We start from the raw sequence: 26204 nt of genomic DNA, 5'->3' as shown, positions 1-26204 counted from the left end.
ACCAATTAAAACCACAAATAGAGGCCCCTGCATGGCTCCGTTGGTTAAGCGGCTGACTTTGGCTCAAGTCATGATCTCATGGTTCATGAGTTTGAGCCTCACGTCAGGCTCTCTGCTGTCAGCATAGAGCATGCTTCAGATCCTCTGTCCCCTTCTCTCCCTGCCCCTCCCCCACTCATGTGCACTCTTTCTCTCTCAAAAATAAATTAAATTAAAAAAATAGTAAAGAACCAAAACAAAAACACAAATACTGTGCAGACCTAATACAACTCCATACAATTGCCTCTTCTTCTTTGTAAGGCTAACCTGGCCAAGCAGGAGGGCCGCCTAACAGTCGCCAATGCTGAGCTAGGAAAGGCTCAGGCACTGCTCGATGAGAAACAAGCCGAGCTGGATAAAGTACAAGCAAAATTTGATGCAGCGATGAATGAGAAAATGGTGAGATGAAGTATACAAAATTATGGAAACAACATATTAATATTTTATACAAGTATGTGTTGTATTTAGAAATTAGGCACATGGTTATGACCAAAAAAAAAGTATTTACCTGACTGCCCTATACTGGCTCCAGCTACCTGTTTTGGATTGTTGACACTCCAAAGTCTTTTTGTGTGTGTGTTTTTAATCATCATTTTTGATAAGAATAAGCTGCAATGTCATACCCAAAGGGGACTGATTTGGAGGTTAGAAAATTGGGCTTGAGATCCGGTGCAGACACTTATTCATTAGACAGTTGGAGTCAACTGATGGAGCTTTATCCGTCAGATGGGGACCCTAACATGACCTCCTGGGGCAAACGATAAGCAGTGATGGTCTGGTAGCAATTAGCTCTGCGGGACAGGGGTCCTGGGGAAAAGGAAGGCCCTGATTTGTGCTGTTTGTGGTGTAGATACTCTCCCTTCTGCCAATTTTAAGCTACCAATGTGCTGACACTGAAGGCAGATTTGGAAACAGGTGCACAGCAGCGCGCTATTATATACTATACTGTTACATATATAGCACTGTTACATACTGCACACTACTATATACCACCATGCAGGTACGGTGGATTTGACCTCAAGTGCATACATAAGGCAAAAATGTAGTAAATAATAAGGACATGATGGATTTTTATTACTTATTACCTTTGCTTTAATATAGTTTAATTTTAACTTTATATAATTTAACTTTTTTAATTTAAATTCAAGTTAGTTAACATACAGTGTAGTTTTGGCTTCGGTAGAACCCAGTGATTCATCTCTTACATACGACAACCAGTGCTCATCCCAACAAGTGCCCTCCTTAATACCTATCACCCATTTAGTCCATTCCCCACCCATTCCCCTCCAGCAGCCCCCAGTTTGTTCTCTGTATTTAAGAGTCTCTTATGGTTTGTCTCCCTCTCTGTGTTTATATTATTTTTTCCTTCCCTTCCCTTACATTCATCTGTTGAGTTTCTCAGATTCCACATATGAATGAAATCATATGATGTGTCCAACACCAGCCAAGTTTTCTGGAAATGTAATAATTGGCTCTTCTGAGCTGATGGCTGCAGCACATCACTCTTGTGTAGAATTTTTCTGAGAAAAAAAAAGAAAACACTTGGTAAACTTCCAAGAACTCAGAATTATCAAACCCAAGACTTAAAATGGTATATTGTATTGATTTGATTGTGTTTTGAAATCATTGAATAGATGTGAATTCATGTGAATTCATGTGATTTGGAATGTCTCTTACTAAATCCCTTTCCTTGAAATTTCCCAAGATAAAATAACTATATCATGAAGTAATTACCAGAATTTAATATGTAAAGCTTCACTCACATTGCTTTTTCACATTATATTTATTTTGCAAATTAGAAAATTCCTCTATATATGTTTATGTGTGAATGCAATGAATTTTTGGTTAACCACTTACAGAAGTTCTTTGAGACACTCTCCCTTTATGAATGTAGGATTTGCTAAATGATGCAGATATGTGCCGGAAAAAGATGCAGGCTGCTTCCACGCTCATCGATGGGCTGAGTGGAGAAAAGGTCCGATGGACCCAGCAAAGCAAAGAGTTCAAAGCCCAGATTAACAGGTATAAATTTTGGGCTTTGTTATCATTGCTTTCCTTCTTAATCATCGTTCCAAACCCCACCTTTCTGTGGCCTTAGAGAAAATAAAATACATCTCGCCAGTGAAGCGCTTTGCTCCCTCATCTCCCTGTAATCATTTCTGAATCTCACAGTTTAAGTCATGCACTCTCAGTAAAACAAAGAGGGATGAAGAGCTTGTGAAACACGTTTAATCTCAGTTTTGGCTCAGCAGTGTGGGTTTTCAGTACAAGAGTATTTCTGATGCTGTGTGGATTTTCCAGAACCATCTAGATATGTTCTCCACTTCTATGCTCTTCACCTCAGTGATTTTGAATGTGTGGATCTAAATACAAGAGAATCTTGTGCTAGTGTGTGTTGTGTGTGTGGTGTTGGCTAGTGTCCTCAGAAAAGAGGAAGAGAGGGGAATGAGAGAGGAGTGGGGAATGGCAACAAGTGGGAGGGACAGAGAGGGAACAGGATGGACAGAAGAAAATAGTTTTATCAAGACTGAATCTGAACAGGACCAAGTCACGGGAAAAGGATACTTTCCTTCCTTGGCGTCAGGGCTCCAGACCTGCAGGCTTCGAGGAAGCAGTTTCTCTCTTGTTCCTTGGTTTACACCGCATGTGGCCCCTCCTACCCCCATTTGGAATTGGGGACTCCCTTTTGCATGGTCTCTCCATGTCTGGTTATGAGGTGTTAAGCAGGGAGCCTAGTCACACGGGCTCGTGTGTGACCTTTCATACTCCTCAATGGGAGAGCTCGCATGTGTCAGGTGACTCACTTTGTCTCGTTTCCGAACAGACTTGTAGGTGACATTCTTCTGTGCACTGGATTCCTTTCCTACCTCGGTCCTTTCAATCAGATATTTAGGAACCATTTGCTTAAAGATCTGTGGGAGATAGAGCTGAAGGCTCGGAAGATTCCTTTCACCGAAAACCTGAATCTTATTTCCATGTTGGTGGATCCGCCAACTGTAAGTGTCGCTTTCCTTATAATATTATTTGATTTTCAGTCTTACTTACTAAGAAATTAAGGCACACCTTTTTTTTTTCCTTTTTTTCATTTCATTGAAAAGATTGTTTTGAAAATGCTTAAGAATTACTAAACAAAAAACGACCTTTTTTTGGTATAAAAGTTTCTTTGTGTTTAAGAAATCTTGCTTTCAAATTATTTTCAACTGCACTTCTGTGAACTAAAAGATCATTCATGGGGGTGCCTGGCTGTCTCAGTTGGTGGAACATGCACCTACCTCTTGATCTCAGGGTCTTGAGTTTGAACCCCACATTAGGGGTAGATTACATAAAAAAATAAAATCTTTCCAAAAAAGTATTCATGAATTATAGGCTTGCTAATACTGAGCTTTTCTTATAACTTTCCATTATTTACACCATTCCTCTTCAGTCCCACTCTCTCTCAAACATTTCAAGTGATTGTACACATTAGCTAGGCCATAAGTACTGGTATTAAGCTTCTTTTGATGATTAACCTTTTCATAGTGTCAGACAGCATAGCACAACAGCCCGTTCTGGTATCACCGAGTGATGGCATGCCCCGCTACATGAGCCTTCCTTGCTGGGAACTTGACACCACTGTCAATTTTAAGTATATCTTGCAGAGTTCCTATGGCATTAAATGCTTTCCGGGCAATTTGTATTCATGGGCTGCTCTCTGATCTGTAATATGTTCCTCAGTGGCTGTTTCCTAAGGGAAGCCATGCTATTAGTTTCGTGTTATCTGCATTTAAGAGTTAAAAAATTAATCTTTTCCAATTCAAACAGTGTTCAACTGGTTGTTACAAGGACTAGATAATGTGTTAAAGATGCAAAGGACAGTGATGAGGCAAAGTGGGCCAGGATGTTAATTATGACCTTTGGGGGCTGGTCAGATAATTTAATGAAGGTGGAAGCTGGTTGGTTCTTGGGATCTCAGGTGGTTTTACTGACCACATGGAGGCAGGCTGGCAATTCCCTCATAATTCAGAAAGGAAATGTTTTTAAGTTTATTTGTTTATTTATTATAAGTCTTTTTTTCTAGGTACCCATTGCATGGTCTCAAAGGAAAAAATATACTCTAATATTAAATTCTTAATATTAATATTAAGGCACTCTTAATATTGTGGCACTCTTAAGTACAAACATTCTTGTTCTCCTCTGACTGGCCACTTCTATTTCTTGTTACATAGATTGGGGAGTGGGGGCTGCAGGGATTACCAGGAGATGACCTCTCAATTCAGAATGGCATCATTGTGACAAAGGCAACCAGATACCCACTCCTCATAGACCCACAAACTCAAGGAAAAACTTGGATTAAATCAAAGGAAAAAGAAAATGACTTGCAGGTATGTACTGCTTGGTCTATGGGAAAGCAAATCTTAAAATCCTGAAATTTTCCCCAAATTTCAGCTGAATCTGCCAGTCATTAAGTTGTCATCTCTGTGATAATTGTTAATTTACACCTTTGAGTTTTATAACATTGGTTTGGGGCAAGAGCTTGGATTATTTTTTCTTTTGGTTTCTTTCATGATGTTCTTTCCTCTCTGTCCCTTTCCTGGCTCTATTGCCTTCTCTGTGTTGGATATGCTTTTATTTGGGGTTTTGGGCTTGGGCTTACAGGAAAGCAGTAAAAATAGAACTCCTGACTCCTCAGTGGAATGCTATTTGTGCCAACCTGGTTCTGGCACTTCATCCTCCACCCCATCCTAGAGTCCAGTTTTGGACTTGGGGGTCTGATAAGGTGTTAATTTTAGGACAGAGGTAGACAGGGATATGATTCCAGCATCTTAGATTTACTGTTAATATTTTGATTCAGCAACCAATATGGACTAGTCATTGTTTCCCAGACAGTGTTCCCAGGGTTCTGTGTCTCCTGGCTCCATATTTTTGCTTAGCTAACTATTCTCCTAACCAGGGTGTCTTTCTTCACCCTCCCTCCCACCTTATTCGTATCCCAGGTAAATATCTCGAACGTTCTTCAAAGTCCACATCCAACACAGCCTTCAGCAAGACTTCCCTTTGTCCCCAGTTTAATAGAGCCTGTCCTAAATGCTCCCAAGTTCTTGTTTCGGTTTCCAGCATGAACTTAGAGTCTGTCTTCAATACCTGCTCATTGCCCATTTGTCTTTTATCTTTACTGTATCCTAAACTTCTTGTGGCAAGGTTTATGGTTTTATGCCGTCTTTATATTTTCTGCGCTGCTGTCTCTATAGAGTAGGGATTCTGATATTTATTGAACTTAAATGGATTAATCAAAGTATAGCATCATTACAAGGAAAAGAACAACAGAAAAATCATCTGATCATCTTGATAAATGCAGAAAAAGCTCTTAGTAAAATTCAACACCCATTTGTGTTAAAACTTCCAAGAAACTAAGAATAGGAGGAATCTTCCTTGACCACATAAAGAGCATCTACCAAAAGCCTATAACAAACACCATTTCCTGGTAAAATATTGAAAGATTTCCTTTTGAGATGAGGGCTTCATTGACATGTGGATGCTTCCTGGTGCTCAGCAACACGTCTAAGATACTCCCATCTCACAGATACTCCAGAGCACAAGTCTGTTTACTTAGAAACCCCAGAGAAATCCCAGACAGGGTTGGAGAGTGTAAATGGAGGAGGAGGGTTAAGGAAAATGAAGTTCATGGGAAGGCAGCTTCAGAGGAAGTGTCTTCACAGAAGGAATGTGTGGGTGGAGTAAACAGGAGCATTCCTGCCCCTCAACTTCATTTCCTGGATCCACGCAGCTATAACATGTCTCCTCTTGCCTCTCCTGATTGTCCATCCTATTCTTCTTTTTTTTTTTTTTTTTTTTGCGTGTTTTTTTTTTTAATAGTTTATTGTCAACTTGGTTTCCATATAACACCCTGTGCTCATCCCCACAAGTGCCCCCCTCCATGCCCATCCTATTCTTAATGTTCCTGATCATAGCTTTGTCTCTCCATTGTGGCAATAAGTTCATTGATAGCCTTCGATAATGTCCTTTCTGATGTCACCCAGTCTCAGGAATCTTCTTGAGGAAGTAATAGAAATATGCCACTGATACTTAATGTATTTTTAAAAACATCAACTGCTGGAATGTAAGATTGAACTATATTCTCCTTACTCAGGAGACATTATTTTTAAAATATGTGGATAAACACATGCACAAACTCACATAAATGAAGACAGAATAAAACAAAAATAGTATTTCTTTATTTGGAAAGGAAAACAAAATAAAAAATGAAACACTTTATAAATGGAAAATAAATACATGTATTGTATGACAAGGACTACATTCTACCTTGGCAGCTTTGCCGAGGCCACCTTCAACACCATCCCCAGAACCTTCAGCTCTGACTTCTGGAAAAAGAAGGTATTTATCAAGTTTCCCTATAAAGAATTCACTGACTACCTTGTAAAGACCCAATACTAGAGTATCTTTACAAGTGACCCAGGCTCTGGTGGTAGCTACCACTTAGTGTTACTGCACAAGAAAATCAAGTTAATTAAACTTGAAATTATGACTCCAAGGCATTATTTCAAATTTAGAAAAGACATTGAAATTGGCTAAAAGCTGTCTTAAATAAATTGATAATTTGAAAATTATTATTACTTAAAAAAATTTTTTTAAATGTTTATTTATTTTGAGGGAGAGAGAGACAGAGTGTGAGCAGGGGTGGGGCAGAGAGAGAGGAAGATACAGAATCTGAAGAAGGCTCCAGGATCCCAGCTGTCAGCACAGAGCCCAATGCAGGGCTCAAACTCATGAAATGTGAGATCATGACCTGAACCAAAGTCTGACACTTAACTGACTGAGCCACCCAGGTGCCCCAATTTCTTTACCTAGTATATTAGGGTTCTCCAGAAAAACTGAATGCATAGGATATCTTCATGTAAATACAGATATATAGAAAAAGATTTATTGTGAGATTATTGGTTCATGGGATTAGGGAGGCCAAGAAGTTCCACAATCTACTGTCTATAACCTCGAGGTCCAGGAAAGCTGGTCATGTAGCCCAAACTCTGAAGGTCTGGGATCCAGGGGAATCAGTAATAGGAGTCCCAAATACAAGTCTGAAGGCCCAAGAGCCAGTTGCTAATGTCCAAAGGCAGGAGAAGATGGATGTCTTAGCTCAAGTAGAGAGCAAATTTGCTCTTCCTCCATCTTGGGCTCTATCTAGGTCCTCAATGGAGTGGATGATGCCCACCCAAGTAGGTGAGGGTGATCTATCTTTACTCAGTTTACCTCTCTTCAGAGAGAAGGCCAATCTCTTCTGGAAATACCCTCACACACACACAGCCTGAAATCATGTTTGTCAGCTACCTGGACATCCCCTACCTTAGTCAAATTGACACATAATATGAACCATCACATTTAGGAGGGAAATCACAAAAATAGAGTTTAATCCTTAGAAAATAGAGCAGGACAATTATATTCCATCTAGTTGGGACCTTGTTTCATCTTGTTTAATAAACTGGTTAAAGCTCTTTGTTTAGATTCATTTACCTTATCAACTCATAATGAGGTCTTTCACAGCTCATCATTTGTGTAAATAAAGCTATCCATCCAGGGAAACAAATTCCTTCATGTGCAGGATTTTTTCCCCCTTTTAGTTATTTCCTTTCTATCCAAAACAGAACAGGTAGACTTATTTAATTTTTCAATTCCACGTCTCTTTTTTATAGCAAGTGAGAGATAATATTTAAAATTTGTTTAATGTTTATTGATTTTTGAGAGTGAGTGAAAGAGAAAGAGAGAGAGAGAGCCTAAGTGGAGCGGCTGGGGGGTGGGGGGCGCAGCAGGCAGAGAGAGAGGGAGACACAGAATCTGAAGCAGGTTCTAGGCTCTGAGCTGTCAGCACAGAACCCGATGCAGGGCTCAAGCCCACAAACTGCGAGATCGTGACCTGAGCCAAAGTCAGACGTTTAACTGACTGAGCCATCCAGGCATCCTGAGAGATAATATTTTTTAATTCCACTCTCTTCATCACCTGCAGATCTTCCTTATGTCTTAGGATCAGCCTCACAGTAGCATAGAGGCAATAGATGAATCTAGGGGGTAGAGAATAAGGAGATGGAGAGTTAAGGACTGAACCTTCCAGAATCTTCACTTTTAGGGCAGGGGGAGGGATCAAAGGAGAAGTAAGAGTTCAAAGCCCACTTAGCTAATGGGAAGATCAACCAGCCCAGTGTATCTATTTTAACTAATCAACAAACACTGAATTAAAAATGGCGCTCCACCAGGCATTCAAAATTTTAATTTTTTACAAATGCAATATAAAAAGTGAACATACAGTCTTTTAAGCTGATTCTATGGAAAGTATCTAGCATATTCCTCCACTGAGCCACTGTCAGAGACAGAACACATGGATGGACCCTTGGTTTGACTCAATACATAACTTTGACGTCCTTATGCTCATTTTTTAAAATAAAAATATTTATTTATTTATTTTTGAGAGAGAGAGAGAGAGAGAGAGAGAATGAGCAAGCAGGGGAGGGGTACACAGAGAGAGGGAGACACAGAATCCTAAGCAGGCTCCAGGCTCTGAGCTGTGAGCACAGAGCCCGACACAGGGCTCAAACTCATGAACTGCAAGATCATGAACTAAAAGATCATGACCTGAGCTGAAGTTGGACACCCAACCCAGTAAGCCAGTCAAGTGCCCCACCCAATCTTATGCTTATTGTTTTAGTCACCTGATCATCTTATGAGTGGTCCCAAGGAGATAAATGAATAGCACAAATGTGCAAGTTATTTTGCTTTCTCTGAGTGATTGTAACTGTGTAAGCGTCAACAGGTTTAAGCTTTGATTACTTCTCTTCCATCTGTAGGAGCAAAGCTCTGACATTCCCTCTAAGGAATGCCACCTGATTCTCCTGTTTTGATCAGAGAGATTCAGTTGCACATCCAGGGCTTCCGCAAAGTCATGGCCCACCGAGTTTTGAAAATTAAATGTTCTTACTTTTATTTTCTTAAGTAAGGCTTCCTATATAGCCCTTAAAATTCTTAGTCACTTGTCCAGCAAATCTCTTGGTTTCTATAAGGAATAAGCACATTCTTTGTGACATTTATGTAGTAATGAACTCTTTATTTCTAGGTAACATCTCTGAACCATAAATATTTCCGCACACACTTGGAGGACAGCCTTTCCTTGGGCCGACCCCTTCTCATTGAGGATATTCGTGAGGAGCTGGATCCAGCCTTGGATAATGTATTAGAAAAGAATTTCATTAAGTCAGGCACCACATTCAAGGTGAGCTTCAGGGGAGAAAAAAAAAAAAAGAAGAAGAAGAAGAAAAGAAAAGAACAATGGTGACATCTACTTATCTTTTTGAGTATAGCAGCGAAGGCATTTTCCTTGAGGTCATAGTATTTGATACACTGGAAAACAATATTTCCAAAATCATATTTCCAAATCATGTTTCCCTTATTTTTTAACAGTATATGAAAAATACAAGGAAGAGCAATATCTTGGTTAGAGTATCCATTTAGCAGACACTAAATAACATGTTAAGGAAAGACATTATCTGGTTATAATAATGTATTGGTGTTGCATACAATATATGTCTATATATGTTAGCAGCTTTGAGAAAATTGGATTTACAGGCCATATACTCCTCTATACCATAAAACCTGCATGTACTCACTGGAGAAAATGGCATTTTAGTAAAGTCTATAGACACTGATTCGTTCATTTCTCTCTTTATTAACTTTCCATCTAAACTCACCGACTTTGCTAGAAACTATGGATTCCCGTTTCCCATCGTTGGTGAGAACATGAATCATTTTCAGAAGTGTTTTGTTTTAAATTGGTGGCATTATCTACCTTTAGGCTTCTTTGGTTTTATTTCTTGATGAATGACAGCATTTCTGATTAAAATTTTTCACTTTGGACAACTTAATTTCATGAATATCAGTGAATAAGTAAAGAATGCAAATTTTCTCATTGAACAAAGATTTATTTAGAAAAATATTTCTCATAATGTGAATTCTTTTATATGCCCTATTTCACATGCCAAAGGAATGTAGGGTTTTTATTCCTGAAGGTCCTCCTGAAGGTCTTTCAAAAGAACAGATCCTAATCTGTTCAGTATGAAGGCATGGTGCTTGAGTCCATGGGAGTGCCTTATCGATGTGATTTCCATCCACATGTAGAATCAAGATTAATGCAAAATTTAAGTCCTTTACAAATGGTATCATTTCCACCTAACGTTTAGATAGCAAAACTAGGAGTGCCTGGGTGGCTCAGTCGGTTAAGCGTCCGACTTCGGCTCAGGTCATGATCTCACGGTTCATGGGTTCAAGCCCTGTGTCAGGCTCTGTGCTGACAGCTAGCTCAGAGCCTGGAACCTGCTTCGGATTCTGTGTCTCCCTCTCTCTCTGGCCCTCCTCTGCTCATGCTGTGTCTTTCTCTCTCAGGAAGAAATAAAACATAAAAAAAAAATTTAGATAGCAAGACCACATGTTTTTAAATATACTGCAAATTGTAGTGTTTAAGATAAATGTATCTCTCTGGGTAAAATGTTGGCATTTTTTCCTTTGAAAATTTCTTTAATCCTTTAGGTTGTCAAATATGCTTCAGAGAGGACTCTGAGATGCAAAGAGGGATAACACTTCCTCTAAACATTACAAATTTCCTCAGTAGGAAACAATTTCTTCAAGTGGGAGAAAACAGGCTTATGCAACATTTGTTTGGGGTAAATTTTTCATTTACTTCGCTTGGTGTCACGGCTAACAACATCTTCTGGCAGGACCACAAATCTAAATTATTTAAGATCAGCGATTAAAGTTTTACAACTTTTTCCTTTGCAGTTCCTTCAAATTTCCCAGCACTGACCTCTGATAAATTCTTTCCTAGTTTAAACCCAAAATCCTTGTCCTTTCGTTTAAACTGTTTTTTGATTTTGTATTTGAATTGATATAGGTGAAAGTTGGAGATAAGGAATGTGATGTCATGGATACATTTAAACTTTACATTACTACAAAGTTACCAAACCCTGCCTTTACCCCTGAGGTCAATGCTAAAACATCAGTCATTGATTTTACTGTCACCATGAAAGGCCTTGAAAATCAGTTACTAAGGAGAGTGATTTTAACTGAGAAACAGGTAATAATTTCTCAAGGTAGAGGACTACTTCTAATAAATTATAATAAATGCTTAAAACGTATTCTGAAATTGTTAAGTATATGGGAAAGAAAAAATTAAGCCAACCGTATTTACCTTTAATTTAACTTAAATATTTAACTTAAATATTAACGTAAATATTTGTTTAGTTGTCTCAAGTTTTTCTAAGAAATCATGTATCAAACTCACCTGTCTTCCAACCACAAATATGTGTGCGCGTGCACACACACACACACACACACACACACACTTTCGCATTACTCTGTCTACTTCGGTCTTTCAGCCTTGAGGTATGTTGGCTTCATTTCTATAGTTCCCTGGATGGGTGATCTTTGGTGTACCTGAAAAATTCAATAAAATAGTGATCTTGGATGAAAAGAAACTGCCCTGAGTGAGTGTATTGCCACTGTAGAAGTATCAACTACCACAGCCTAGTACTCTAATGATACACAGAGCCTAACTTTCATTTTAATTGAATAAAATTTGCATGAAAGCAGAGAAATTAAGTATGATTGAGGGTTCTAATAAAACAAAGAACAACTTAAAACTGGAAGAGTTTAAGAGACTGATACAAGATTAAACTAATTTTTAAGATAAATCTCAGGAAACATTTAATGTTATGCATAAAATATGCTTGCATAAAATGTAATTATACTTATTTGCATATAGAAAATATATTTGCATAAAATCCGAGAAAGATTATATTTGCTTACATAGAATTAACTTGAGTATTGAGGGTTCAAGGAAAGGGCAAGGTTAGCAATAATAAGACAGAGAGGCTTAAAATGGGAGGGTGAGATTGACCGCAGAAGACTTGACAAGGAAAAGGGAAAGACAAGAGATAGGAATAGGTGTCACGGACACAGGAAAGCCTTTGGAAGAGGGAAGGGGAAATGATACTCACACCAGAGAAATAGAGAGACTCAGGGGCGCCTGGGTGGCCCAGTCGGTTAAGCGTCCTACTTCAGCTCAGGTCATGATCTCATGGTTCGTGAGTTCGAGCCCCACATCAGGCTCTGTGCTGACAGCTCAGAGCCTGGAGCCTGCTTCAGATTCTGTGTCTCCCTGTCTCTCTCCTCCTCCCTGCCCACACTCTGTCTCTCTCTCTCTCGCTCTCTCTCACTCAAAAATAAATAAACATTAAAAAAAAAAAAAAAAGAAATAGCCTCAGTAAAAGGAGAAGTGAAACCCTATCTGTGTTAACAGAGATGGTTAACTTGGGGCTGGCCCTTAAAGGCCCGCCCAGTCTGGTGGAGGAAAGGGGGCACAGTCCCACCTTCTATTCTTAGTAGCTATTTGGTCTTGGCTTCAACAAATAGCTGGAGGCTTCTGCAGTCTAGTCAGGGAGTCATGGCACTTCCACAGACAGGCAGAGAGAGCATGGGCCTCATTGCCTCATCACCTGTTAGGGCCACAGGGTGCCTTCCGTAGTGGTCTAACTGGTGCTGTTGGTCTGTTCTGAGATGATTCCTCACTGGCCCAGCTGTCCCTGCAGGCTGCGGGAACTTCTGTAAGGCAGCCGCTCCCCTGTGTAAGGAGGCTACCTGCCGTCCCCAGAGGGCCCCACGCCTGCTCTTGTAGGCCTCAGCTCCCCCTTCGAGGGATACACTGAGGTGCTTACTCCAACCTTGCTGGACACACACACACACACACACACACACACACTCTGCAGGAAGACATCCTAACCATGATGTTCAGCCCTCTAAACTATCCCACATTTACATCCTCATTTTATGGAAGGACAGAGACCAGAGAGAATAGGGTCTCAACCCATAACAGCACTCGGACTTTCCCCGCTGCCAGGCCTCCTAGATAAGCCTCACAGGTCATGCTGTCAAACCCACAAGTGTCCACTGTCTTGTGATGCTTGCTTTTCCAGATCATACTGAAAAGGAAGCCAATGTGATTTCATTTTGTCCACAGATTCCTATACTGCCACCCAGAGGTGGCATTTTATGGAATTTATGACCATTTTAATGGAAACAATGCATTCGGCATTCCCCTGCAAATGCAGCCATGACCTTCATTGCACCCCCCCCCCATCGATAGTAAAGTGACAGTAATACAAGCTCTCTTGGAGTTGGAGGACTGTCTTTGCTAGTAACAAACGGTGAGAATGAAAATGGGATGTTAGTTGGAGTTAATATTTCTTGAGTCCTCAGTTTCCCCAGATATAAAACAAAATTGTTGAATGAAATTTTGCACACTTCAATTTCACAAGTATTTATCAGGCTGGGTCCCTTCTCTGCAAAACCTCAGGGTAAGGGCTCTAAGGAATACAGAGGTGAAGTGGATAAACTAAACACACAGGATCTCAGCAGAGGGACCTAATCTACACACAGATTGTGATGCAAGCTGTGGCCGGTGTAAAGACGAACATGGTGCTGTGGCTTCTGATGGACAAACTGGTTTAAGAAGACTTCCTGAAAGTGGTAGAATTTCTGAAGTGGTTTTTCAAGAAATTTTCTCAAATAAGTAGTTTAGAAATACTTTCTTTTAACATAATTCTAAGTACAGTGCGTGATTCTGTTTAAGGTCGGGGAAAAATGCTATAAAAATGCTACGGAGGCTATTTCAATTCACTTTACACTTAGCAAGAGTATTAAATCCATGTTAAATTTCCTGAGTTTGAAGCTTGCATTATGTTTGTGCAAGAGGATATACTGGTTCTTAGGAGACTTGCTGAAGTTTTTAGGGGTAAAGATTCATGACATCAGCAAATGGTTCACCAATAGTGATAACACTAATGATGATAAGTATGTGTGTGTATATATATATATGTAATATATATATATATATAGAGAGAGAGATGAAGCAAAATGTTATCTGGTGAATCTAGGCAAAGCATATGTGAGAGTTCATTGTATCAGTGTTGCAACTTTTCTAAAAATTTGAAGGTTTTTCAAAATATGACTTGAAAAATACATTATTTTTGTAGGAAAAAAATATGCTTTCCAAACATCCAGTCTAGCCCCTCTTGTAGAAGGAGATGTCAAATGATGGAAAATGGATTTGTATTGACAACTGGCTGTTATCAAACCAAACCAATTGCCTGGTGATCCCATAGGCAGATCCTAAACCAAGAGCTCACATTTGGCTCGGGTGGCCTCTTGGTTCCTTGGTATTATGTCTCTGCTTCTACCACTTCTGCTTGCCAATAAAGTTGGCATTTCACACAGAGGCCATGTGGGAACAAGGCCAAAAAAATGGGACACTCTAATTTAAATAAACTTAGAGTTAAGAAGAGAAGATGGATAATCAGACAAAATTTCTTTTAGCAGGGAAGCCTAATGCTACTGGGCATAATTTTTTTTTAAGTTTTTAAAAACATACTTATATTTGACAGAGACAGAGCACAAGTGGGGGAGGGACAGAGAAAGAGGGAGACACAGAATCCGAAGCAGGTTCCAAGGCTCTGAGCTGTCAGCACAGAGCCCAACGCAGGGCTTGAACCTACAAACCGTGAGGTCATGACCTGACCTGAAGTCAGATGCTTAACTGAGTGAGCCACCCAGAAACCTCCAGTAGGCATATTTTTTTTAAAGTGTCCAGAGATACAAAAGTACAGATACATAGATTTGACGAGTGATGGTAATTTCTTCTGTCATTCCAGAGGCACTTTGGTTTCAACTTTTAAAAATTGACAAGAAGCAATAGTAAAATGGGATCTGCCATCATGGCCGGTGACTACAGTTCTATTGTTTCTTGTCTCTTGATAACAGGAATTGGAGTCTGAGAGGGTTAAACTTTTGGAGGATGTGACTTTCAACAAGCGGAAAATGAAGGAACTAGAAGACAACCTTCTCTACAAATTAAGCGCCACAAAAGGTACTGGGTTATTAACAAGTCACCAAAAAAAGGGTTCAGAACAAAGATTTCTAGGGCCCTCTTTTCAGGACCCTCATGATTGTAGATGCTAGGAAATAGTTGAGTTACCAAGGCAAATCAAGTGAGGCAATTTCCACCTAGACATTTGAAAAGGGGCCACAGGGAATCTGATTTTTGAATTACCAAACAGAGTCTGAGCATTTGAGAAGAACACAGCTTTCTTGATATAATTGCTCTCTCCTGAGAAAAGTAAGGGCTCCCAGTAGAGCTAGGTAACTCATAATAGGCTAATTTGCTTGCCCAAAGGAAACTAATGTGCTCAATCTAATTTTATTTTTAAGATCTACTCTTTCATTTGGCATTGAAATGCAGTTACCACAGTGGGCTATGAGGTGTGTAATCTGCGTCAGAAGCGCTTAGGCACCCAAGGCCCAAGCTCACTCTCAAGTTGCCTTGTCCATTTCCTTAGAGGTCAGGGATGGGTTCTCCTCAGTACAGTCTGATTTGGGGAGGTAGTCTTTCTCAATAAATAAAAATATCCTCTCCCAAGACAGTAAAGTCAGCAAACACCATATTGTTTTGCAGTGGGGAAGTTACAGCAGGCTAAATTCTGCCATTGATTGTAACCTCATAATGAGTGCACTTTAATCCTTGGGGATAAACAAAAATCTTAACATCCAGAAGCATGTGGTGTGTCATTCCCGTAGTGGTCTCCAGCACTACCTTTACGGGGACCTCATGGAAAAGTCCTTTCATCTGCCTTGATTGCACTGCTTGTCTGCATGAAGTTGTCTGTCCTCTGGTCCACTGACTTCTCCCAGCCACGTGGATACCGCTGGGTGTTCTAATATTAGCGAGGAGAGTGGAGGGTTCTTCTCCGGCTCCAGCCAAGAGTATGCTGGATCAAGGTGTCATCCCTGTCCTGTGAGGTTAATTGCAATTTGGACTTTCATGGTAGACCCAGAATGCCCATCAGAGTAACTCACCCCTTCCTGAAGCATTCACCTGCCATATAGAGTTCTAGGGTCAGGCCAGAGCACTGCTATTTGCAGATATCTTGACCTTTTAGCTCAGCGTGTCCCAAGTGTCTTTCCATATCTTAAAACCGAATGTATTGTCACACAGACGTGGTGTTTCTATTAAAAACGATAATGAAAGGTGAAACTAAAAATGAGGAGTTTTATTCCTGGTGGGACACTTCCACTATCCCCCAGGTTCCTCTTGTTGGAGCCGTAAGAGGGACCAGAGTTCTCAGTGGCAAGGACTGCTCTGCTAAAGCTGGATAAAGAGGGTACCATTCTACTACAAGCTGGTGCAGAACACTGGATGGGCTCACAGCGTGACTCAAGCTGGATGGATGAGTTCATGACATTTTGCGGGGACCATGGAGGTGATAATGGAAGGGAAAGCCATGTCACATTAGTACATGGAAGTACATGGAGCCAGATATGGGTCTTCAGACATTTCCAGACCACTCATGGGGGCTGTCTGAGAATCACCTTTTGTAGGTTTTCAGGCAGCGTGGGGGACAACCCATCCGCGGGAATGTTTAGAAGGATTCAGGCATCTGAGGACAGTTGGGCTAAAAGCCTTTCCGTGTGTTAACATCTGCCCTTCTACCCTGGGGGCTTTGAAGAAGTAGACTTGAAATTGAACACGGCGATTTCAGAAATAATGTGGCTCCTCCACGGATTCCCCTTGTTGCTTTCTATGGTTTCCCTGTTTGGATTTTAGGTTCCCTGGTAGATGACGAATCTCTCATCGGTGTCCTCCGAACCACCAAGCAGACAGCAGCTGAAGTAAGCGAAAAGCTGCATGTGGCTGCAGAAACGGAGATCAAAATTAACACCGCTCAGGAGGAGTTCCGGCCTGCAGCCACCCGTGGGAGCATCCTCTACTTTCTCATCACAGAGATGAGCATGGTCAACATCATGTACCAGACCTCGCTGGCCCAGTTCTTGAAGTTATTTGACCAGTCCATGGCCAGGTGGGGAGTAACTTAAAATTCCCTCCTTTCCCCCATGCGGAGTCTCTTAAAATTTCTGTTTGTGTTCCTACGGTCTTAGGAATGGCTTTTTACTTCTTTGACTTTTAAACTGTATCGCAGATCTGAGAAGTCTCCACTACCTCAGAAGAGGATTACGAATATTATTGAGTATCTGACATATGAAGTTTTTACATACTCTGTCAGAGGCCTGTACGAAAATCACAAATTCCTCTTTGTGCTCCTCATGACCTTGAAGATCGATCTTCAGAGAGGAACAGTGAAGCACAGAGAGTTTCAGGCTCTCATTAAAGGTGAAGGGTTTGGAATATGGATGTGGTAGAGAGGAGAATGTTTCTGATATGCTCGTTGATGTGCTGTAGGCCCATTTTTATAACACAGTGGGGATATTATGTTCCCGTGAAAGTGAAATTCTTTATTTTTTTATGTTTTATTTTATTTTTGAGAGAGAGAGACAGAGTGCGAGTTGGGGAGGAGCATAGAGAGAGGGAGACACGGGATCCGAAGCAGGCCACTTGTACTTCATATTGGAAATTAATCCTATTCATTGCTTATCTTCATATTAAAAGTAGTATTAAGAAGATAAAAGAAAGAGTAGTATTTTCCTTAATTCAGTTAAACAAATACTTATTGAGCACATGCCATGCAAATCCACCATGCTAATGATGAGATAGAAGGATGAACCAGATATTGCTTCAAAAGAAATAACAGTCTCATAGTGGGAATATAGATCATTTAAATTTTTTTTGTCAATCAAGGCAGAATAACCTAAATGTTAGAAGAGAGCTAATGGACACCTGGGTGGCTCAGTTGGTTAAGCATCTGGCTCTTGACTTCAGCTCAGGTCATGATCTCACACTTTGTGTGTTTGAGCCCCACATCAGGCTCTTAGCTGATAGCACAGAGCCTGCTTGGGATTCTGTCTCCCTCTCTCTCTGCCCCTCCACTGCTTGCTCTCTTTCTCTCTCTCAGAATACATAAAAATACACTCTGAAAAGAAAAAGAAGATGCCTAAAGACAAAGTGTTAGGTCTAAAAGGAAGGAGGGACATATGGTTGGCGAGGTCAGTAAGAAATCCTTGGAAAATACACTCTTACATGTTAAGCCATAAATTTTTCAGATTATTTGATCCATGGGAAAAAACATTCCAATCTATTTCTTATGTTTTTTTCTCTTTGTATAAAGTTTAATTAATCATTTTCTGCCTGCCCCTCTCCCCACAAAAAGAAGAAAGTGGCATTTAAAAAGGACCCTGAAGGGTAGGTAGAAGTAAAAGACCCATTCCATGCTGAAACAGAACAGCACAAGGAAAGCAATGAATGAATGGGGTATGTAAATGGTGAGCCTTGATTCCTAGAGGAAGGATTTTCTTGATTTGGTGAGGGACAAGGAATTGTGTAAGGTGGTGATGTGGTCCCTCATGAACCTCTTACCATCTTTTAGGAAGATGACTCCATTAGACATGTCTAGGGTTAGAGAAAAGAGGTTCAAGGGAGTTTATTATACTCTTCCCAGACACAGGTACTACATGCTCAGCCCAGGGTAAAGACAATGGGAATTTAGTGTTTGTTTGTTTGTTTGTTTGGAGACAGAGCACAAGGGGGGGTGGCAGAGAGAGAGGGAGACTTAGAATCCGAAGCTGGCTCCAGGCTCTGAGCTGTCAGCACAGAGCCCGATGTGGGGCTCGAACTCATCAACCGTGAGATTATGACCTGAGCCTAAGTCGGCCGCTTAACTGACTGAGCCACCCAGGCGCCCCACAACAATGGGAATATAAAGGCAGAAGCACACATGAGAGATCGTGGAAGTAAAATGTCAGCGGACCAGATGTAAGAGCCAAGAGAGAGGTCAGGAATGAGTTTAAGATTTTTGATCCATGTAAAGATTCTCGTCTGGTTGGTTGAAAGAGGAGTTAGTTTGAGAGGTGTCAGTGTGGGAGAATAATAAATGTGATTTGGAGACCTAGTTTCCATCAGAATAGGCCAGGTTTTGTGGCCATAAAAACAATCTCAAATCTTTCCATGGCTTGACACAACAAAGATAATATTCTCATTTATTTTCTTTCCAACATGCCTGTCATGGTCACTCAGGAAGTGCTTCTATAATTACTATGGCAGAGGATCGGGATAAGACAAATTGTGCGCTGGTTTTGAAGAGTTACTCCACAAGTGACACATGTCACTTAAAGGCTCCTCTCCCATCAACCAAAGCAAGACACACAGCAGCAACTAACTTCAAAGAGAGCAGGGACGTGCACTCCCCCCATGTGCTTGGAGGAAGGGGAAGCTGAGTGTTTTTGAACATCTCTGGTGACTGTACACATATGTTGAATTTGCGATATCCAACAGACAGTTAGAAAGGTTAGGCCAGATGAATTAGAAGAAGTCAGACACCTGCTAAGATAGGGCATATAAATAAAAGCCAGAGCCATGGGAATGGAAGAGGTCATGTAGGGGGAAAAATGTAGACTATTTCTAAATTCATACTACAAGGTGTTAGGACCCAATGCACTTCTATCCTCAACATCCTATTTGTAATAAACAGGCAGTAAGCAATTGCTTCTTATTACTCCATCATGTTCTTTCCCTACTTTAGTTAATTTCTTCCTCAGAGTCAGCTTAGATGACGGTTGTAGAAACTTTGCAAACAATTTTGCATGATCTCGGAAATTTCTTCTTTGACTTTTTATTTCCTGTAGTTCAAAGGAAGCTGAAATATGTCATTGGGTCCGTATTTTTCTCAGGTCTACCTGGTGAAGTTGATGTCTTTAAGTGTAGGCATAAGGCAGCGTGGTAACAGTGAAGTGGGGGGCTGGACCAAGAAGCAGAGAAGTGAGTGGGGCTTTGTCACTGACCAGCTGTGTGAGCTCAGAGACCATCATCCGCCACCTCCATGTGCAAGAGGCTGAGGGGCCCCGAGGGGAAGTGCTAGGTACCAGAAGAGGTGGGGCAGGTGGTACACAGGGTCCAGGCATACAGGTTTGAGGTCTCTGTGACATTTAAATGAAAGGAACCTGAATCCACCAAACCTAGAAACTTCCTCTGATTCATTTCAGTTACCTTGAAGCTCTCTCATTTGGACTTGGGGCCACATCCTCAATGTCTGGGACACTGGGCCAGGGAAGGGGGGACATTGAAGCGTGTAGGAATCCAGGCAGCAGTGGGAGCAAAATGGGTGCCAAACATAGGAAGGCCTTCTAACTGTGGAATACGAGTGAGATGGGAGGTGTACTTTGGATCTTTTCTTGTAGGTGAGCTGGACTTCCTTCCCGAATTCCATTTGCCAACATGGCCCCTGAGAAGGAGATAGATAGGATTTAGACGGAAGAAAACCTGGCATGTTGAGCAATAATGGGTTGTGGGAAGGATAAAGGAATCAGGGGGAGAAGGAAGTCAGGTGCAAAGATCCTTGTCTCTTCCCAGTCTCCTGAGGCCGAACCTTGGGTAGGTATGGAAGAGTGCTCGAGAAACATCCGCAGGAGACGCCCCTGCATTCTGCCCAGAGCCAGATCCCACTTTGCAGCTGCTTGGCAGCTTGGTGGGGGGAGTGGCTAGATGGAGGCACCTGACATTTGGCAAGCAGGAGCTTGGGAACGGACTGTTGAGAGGGCTGGTGTGCAGCAAAGGTCTAGGGTTCAAGCCAAGAAGCTGCAGGGCAGGGGAACTTTGTAACTGGACACAAAGGACGAGTCTCCGTGGATAGCAAGCAGCCCAATGTCCCCACAGGTCAGACAGGATTTGTCATAGCCCAGAGGATGCACTGCAGGGACCTCAGCCCATAACAGAGACTGGAGGGCAGCATGTGGATCTGAGACACCCTCCCCATCAAGACAACATCCCAACCCACCTGTCTCTCCCCTAATGCACTCAGCCAAACTAGAGCTAAGAAGGAGACAAGATCTTTGACAGAAAGGGTGTAAATCTGAGGAGACTGAGAAACACAGTGAGGAAGGAATTTGTGAGAACGATTAGAGTGGTCACTGAGAAGTTTAAAAAGGCTGCACATCTGGGTTGTGGTAAGAACACATCTATGACCCCATTTCATAAAACTGAAGAGTCAGGGAGAGCCAGATTGCCCAAGGCCAGGAGAGCCAGTGAGAAGAGTTTGGATTTAATTTAGTTGGCAATAGGGAACCATCGAATGTTTTATGAGCAGGGAAGTAGCATGAGCAGAGCAGTGCTTTAAAAAGATTAATTTGGATTGTATGATAGGTTGGTTGACAGAAGTACAATCAGCTCAGCAGTTAAAGAGCTGTTTTTTTTTTAAAAAAAAAAAAACAAAGACAAAATTGGTTTACTATAAAGTTTGTATCACTTTTGAGCTGTCTTACATTTTAACCAAATTATTTTCATAAAAGTGATATATGACTTTGTTTTCAATGTTCTTTACAAAGTTAACAAATAGAGCCCTTAGGTATTTGATATTATTTTTATCATTTTTAACTCCATACTTAAGAGGGAAGGAAGTCTTATTTATCATAGCAGAAATATTTGATTCCCCAGGAATGACTGTCCCTTTGTGTCAATTCCTACTTGTTTTCTGCAGTATTTGAAAGGTGCCTTTGACTTTCTTCTTCAACTGAGAATGTCAGAGCACTTTGAAAAATGAAATAGATACTAGGGACAATCCTGCATTATAGAGTAATTGATACATAACTATTCTTCCTGTCTGGTTATTTTAGAAAGATCCCTTCTATCTTTTGTCATAAACCACAGATACAAACACACCTTAGGGGGTCTCTGCTCTTGCCTTCCAGGTTGGATTGGACCTGAGCCTTCCAAAACAGAGAATTAATATCAACATAACAGCTAATGATTATATCATTCTTACTATGAGCCGACTGTTCTAAGCTTTCTACATACATTAATTTACTTAATCTTCACAGCAACCAATATGGTGGATTCTCTCATTGCACCCATTTGACGGATGAGGGAATGGAGAGAAACTGAGTTCTTTGTCTCTGAGTTTATGCATCCAGCAAGTGGGAGAGAGAACCAGGATATCTTGGGGAGCAGGATGGGCTGTGATTGCTCTGGGTTAGTGGAGGTACACCAAGATGCTTGAGAAGACTTATTGTGGCTTAAATGTCTTCTTCTGATGTCTTGGAAGCTTACAGTCACATGAAAGCATTTGTTTTTTAAAGAACCAAGAAGAAAATGCATTTGTCTCTAAGTTAGAAGAGAGTCCTTTGAGTCTGCAGGTGATGCTCTCTGATGATTGCTTCTCCTATAGTAAACTTGTTACTAGCAGAAATGGACGGCTTTCTCTTTCTCCAGGTGGCAGAGGAAGGTTTACCTGTTCTAAGGGTGTTTGGCACTCAGAGCAGCTGACCCAGAGGGGAGCAAAGGGATTTATAGGAGCTGAATACTTTAGCTCATTCACCTTCTCAGGAAGGTGCTAGAGAGAGAGCAGACACCCGCATTAGTCCCCTCCACCCGCTCTTTTGCCCAAAGGTCCATACAGGAAGTGGAGGCATTTGATGAGTTCTTCAGGAGGATAATAGGATTTAAAAGTTCAGAATCACTGTTTTGCATACATACGAATTAAACAACATAGCTGGCATTATTGTGATAAAACGTTACCAGAGACATGCAATCGAAGACTTTTTTTTGAAACTGTAAACATAATTATGTGTCTTGGTGGAATATTGTCACACTGAGGATGCTCTTTTGATTTGTGACTGGCTTCAAAATGTGATCCAATGGTGTAATTCATTCTCTCCACCAGACTACTAAAGAGCAAGGGTCTTGGTTTTCTCTGCTTTATCCCCAGTGTCTGGCATATGCTGATACACAAAGGATGTTCAGTAAATATTCATCGCATAAATGAATGACTAAATGATCTGAACATGAGTTATTCCCTTAAAAAGCCATAAATTCTTATATCCCTCCTGCCCTCCATCTATCCATTTTTTTGACCTGGCTAAAAAAACAGTATTGAGTATCACACTTCTGGAGCAGTGAGGAGTAAGAAGTGACTTTTAAAATTACACATGAAAAGATCAAGCTATTCACTGGTATCAAAATTGTAAATGTCATTAAATTGATTGTTTAAAAAAATGATAAGCCCCCCCCCACCAACAACTGCAACCACGTGAGAAAAATTCTGTGCAGTGAGAAAAGAAGTTGCCCTCTGTGTTTTATAAGACAGTATAAATCAGAAAAGATCACACTAAGGCGTGGAGGGAATGTACCTCAAAACGATAGCCACATTATCTGTCTTGATTATTTTCCAATTTTCTCATCTTCTCTGTAATATGGTTGTCTCGTGTCTGTTACTCGGAAAATAAATGTCTAAAAATGAAGCACAGGCTGACCTGATTCCCGCGGATGTCCTTCCCCAGGGGGAGCAGCTCTGGATCTGAAAGCCTGCCCTCCCAAGCCGTTTCGCTGGATCCTTGATATGACCTGGCTGAATCTCGTGGAGCTGAGTAAACTTCCGCAGTTTGCAGAGATTATGAACCAGGTAACAGAGGGCTGGATAAAAGTACACATCTGTAAACCCAAAGTTATCAGGGGCCATTTTAAATGGCGCCCTCTGGCGACAATTCCTTCACCCAAAGGCTATCTGCAGTAGCCTAGCGTTACGGCACTAAGCTCTCAGGGGGAGATTTTGGAGGCAGAATATCAGAAGGAGCCTTGTCATAGGGGAAGTGACTGCCTTTTCTTCCTGTGTGGTGGGCATGGGTCATTCATAAGCCTGCTTAACAAGCTGTCCGAATCCAAACAGGTAGGTGGACCCTTTTATTGTAGACTTTTGATGTTTTTACATTTGTACTGCTGCTTCTGATTAAGTAAATTGTACACATTTGAATTTGAGGCACATTAAGAGGTGTGGGGCCTTTTTAAAAAAAATCATTCTCATGGTGAAAATATAAAATGGTGAAGGAAAATGGTGAATATGCTGAACAGGTCCTGAATCACCTGTTGCTTTTCTTTAAAAAAAAAATTTTTTTTAACACTTATTTAGTTTTGAGAGAGAGAGAGAGAGAGAGAGAGAGCGAGCCTGAACTGGGAAGGGGCAGAGAGAGAGAGAGGGAGACACAGAATCCGAAGCAAGCTCCAGGCTCTGAGCTGTCAGCACAGAGCCTGACGCAGGGCTCAAACACATGAACTGTGAGATCATGACCTGAGCCGAAGTTGGACGCCCAACCGACTGAGCCACCCAGGAGCCCCTCACTTGTTGCTTTTCTTATTTGAAAATGTAGATTTGTTACTGTGGATTAGTTGTCCATTCAGTTCTCACTGGAGAACAATTGTGGAACTCAGCATAAAGATCATTGTTTTATTTCTGGGGTCTGCTGGTCATAGCCACCTGTCAGTGATCCAGGGCCTGTGGCTTCCCAGTGGCAGATGCTGAAAACCATCTTTTTGGGGTTTGCTGGTGATTGACAACTGGGGTGATGGGTGGGCTACAAGTTGGCAGAGACCTCATGCTGTCACCACCGATCCCCTCCCCCTACAAACACACACACACACACACACACACACACACACACACACACACACACACCTTGCCCAGCCTCCACTGTTTAGTGGCATTTCTGAAACATTATGGAGACTCTACCTATTCAGCCATGGCTGGTTCATCTGTGGTGGACAGTAACTTTTGTTTTGAGCCACACAAGTCCCTCAAGCCCAAACAAACAGTCTGGGACGATATAAGGTGGTCTGAATCTGGCCAGGACTGGTTTGGGAGACCTCAGAGCCCACTGGGGAAGAAATTAAAATTAAAAATTAAAAATCATTCACCAATTGCGCCATCTGCTGGCGGTTATATCGATACTGGGATAGGCATCGTCGTCATTTTGCCTCTGTTGATTAGAATTTAATTACCCGTGGTGAGGAATCTGGCAGCTACTACTGCTTAACTGTAGAATAAGTACTTTGCAATAGCTATAACTGTGCAAGGGAAGTAATATTGGCCCCGCTTTATAGATGAGAAAACAGACTCAAAGAGGTTAAGTACTTGCCCAAGGCCTCATAGCTGCTAAATGGCAAAGCTGTCCTCTGACCTCATGCTCTTTCCCTGACATCATGAGTTATTTCTCTCCCAGTCACCATTGGATGGGCCGGAAGTGAGGAAGTGGTCATTCTCAGGAAAGCTGCAGAAGTTCAAAGGAGCTGCCATAAGGTGGCCATCGGTTTGGGGGTCTCTGTGGGAAGAAAAGGAGGAAGGAGAAAGGGATCAGTCTCCCAGCTGAATGGGTGTCAGGAAGTAAAATGGAAGTAGTCTCGAACAGCAGCTGCCCTGCTTTGGCGTCTCAGGCTGAACCGTTTAGTACCTGGAAGTGGTTTTGTTAGCAGAACCAGGAAAAGGGATGGGGAGTGGAGGTGAGCAGCCAGTGGGGCTGGAAGATACCCCATTGCCCATCACAAATGCGGCTTGCCCTGGAAGCTCTATTGGGTAGAGTCAAATTTAGCAGATGCAAGCAAGGCCAGTAAGCTGAGAACCGACACCCTCTTTCTTCTTGCGCCTCCTTTCTAGCCGCAATTGTGGAGGAGGCCTGCAGGGGGCGATGTGGGCAGCACCCAGGTACCTGTACAGCAGGGCGGGGCGCCAAGTGTGCAGGGCAGATTCTTTGAAAGCAGTCAACTCCGGGGAGCCACTGGTATCTTCTAGAGAAAGGTGGCAGTTGTGAAACATTTCAGAAATCCTCCTCCTTTTAGTGCCCCAGGGACAAAGTGGAAATGACGGTTACAGAGCAATTGTTTTGCTATTCATTTGCCCTGTGCCTGTATCCCACATACTGAATTATTTGCGTGACGTGGACTTTGGGCGGTTATTTAACCTCCCTGTGCCTCAGTGAGAAATGCAGGTAACAGTCCAGTCCTTGGATCTGTCACACAGTATCTGCTCTATTAGCATTTGCTATTTGCTTGTAGTGCTCTCCGTAGCTTTTAAAACATACTTACAAACACTATGGAAGTAATCCAAGCTGCTCGTTGCTGAGGAGCAGCGTCGGGCTCATCAATTTATAGTTTGTGTTATTAGTTTTGTCAGTACGTGGGCTTCAGGGGATGCCTTTTAATGCCTCTGAAAATTGGTGTTTCTTGCCCGGCCTCTGAAAGAACAGGTATTTCAGATCAGCTCTTGGAGAAACCTCTATTCTTAGGCTTAAGTTCTCAAGGCAGGGAATCACTAAGAAAATAAAAGATTCTGTCATCTATCACTATTTTAAGTAGAGGTCAACATTTAGAGGTTTGG

At 41.5% G+C, this 26204-nt stretch overlaps 1 protein-coding gene across 1 annotated transcript in view; it reads left to right on the top strand.

Annotated features, from left to right (window-relative positions):
• The window catches only part of DNAH8 (dynein axonemal heavy chain 8), a 318105-nt gene that overhangs the window by 212513 nt on the left and 79388 nt on the right, over positions 1 to 26204 (top strand). The window contains exons 67-76 of the mRNA XM_039235325.1: positions 301 to 438; positions 1934 to 2061; positions 2864 to 3035; positions 4245 to 4400; positions 9137 to 9292; positions 10964 to 11146; positions 14887 to 14992; positions 16727 to 16979; positions 17100 to 17290; positions 23341 to 23462. Coding sequence (XP_039091256.1) covers positions 301 to 438; positions 1934 to 2061; positions 2864 to 3035; positions 4245 to 4400; positions 9137 to 9292; positions 10964 to 11146; positions 14887 to 14992; positions 16727 to 16979; positions 17100 to 17290; positions 23341 to 23462 — 1605 coding nt within the window. The remainder of the gene's footprint in view (positions 1 to 300; positions 439 to 1933; positions 2062 to 2863; positions 3036 to 4244; positions 4401 to 9136; positions 9293 to 10963; positions 11147 to 14886; positions 14993 to 16726; positions 16980 to 17099; positions 17291 to 23340; positions 23463 to 26204) is intronic.

This window comes from Hyaena hyaena, unplaced genomic scaffold, assembly GCF_003009895.1.
Source record: "Hyaena hyaena isolate Hyena2069 unplaced genomic scaffold, ASM300989v1 scaffold_96, whole genome shotgun sequence".
NCBI classification, from domain to species: Eukaryota; Metazoa; Chordata; class Mammalia; order Carnivora; family Hyaenidae; genus Hyaena; species Hyaena hyaena.
Note: the sequence above shows the minus strand (reverse complement) of the source record. Positions and strands in the feature narration are given on the sequence as shown.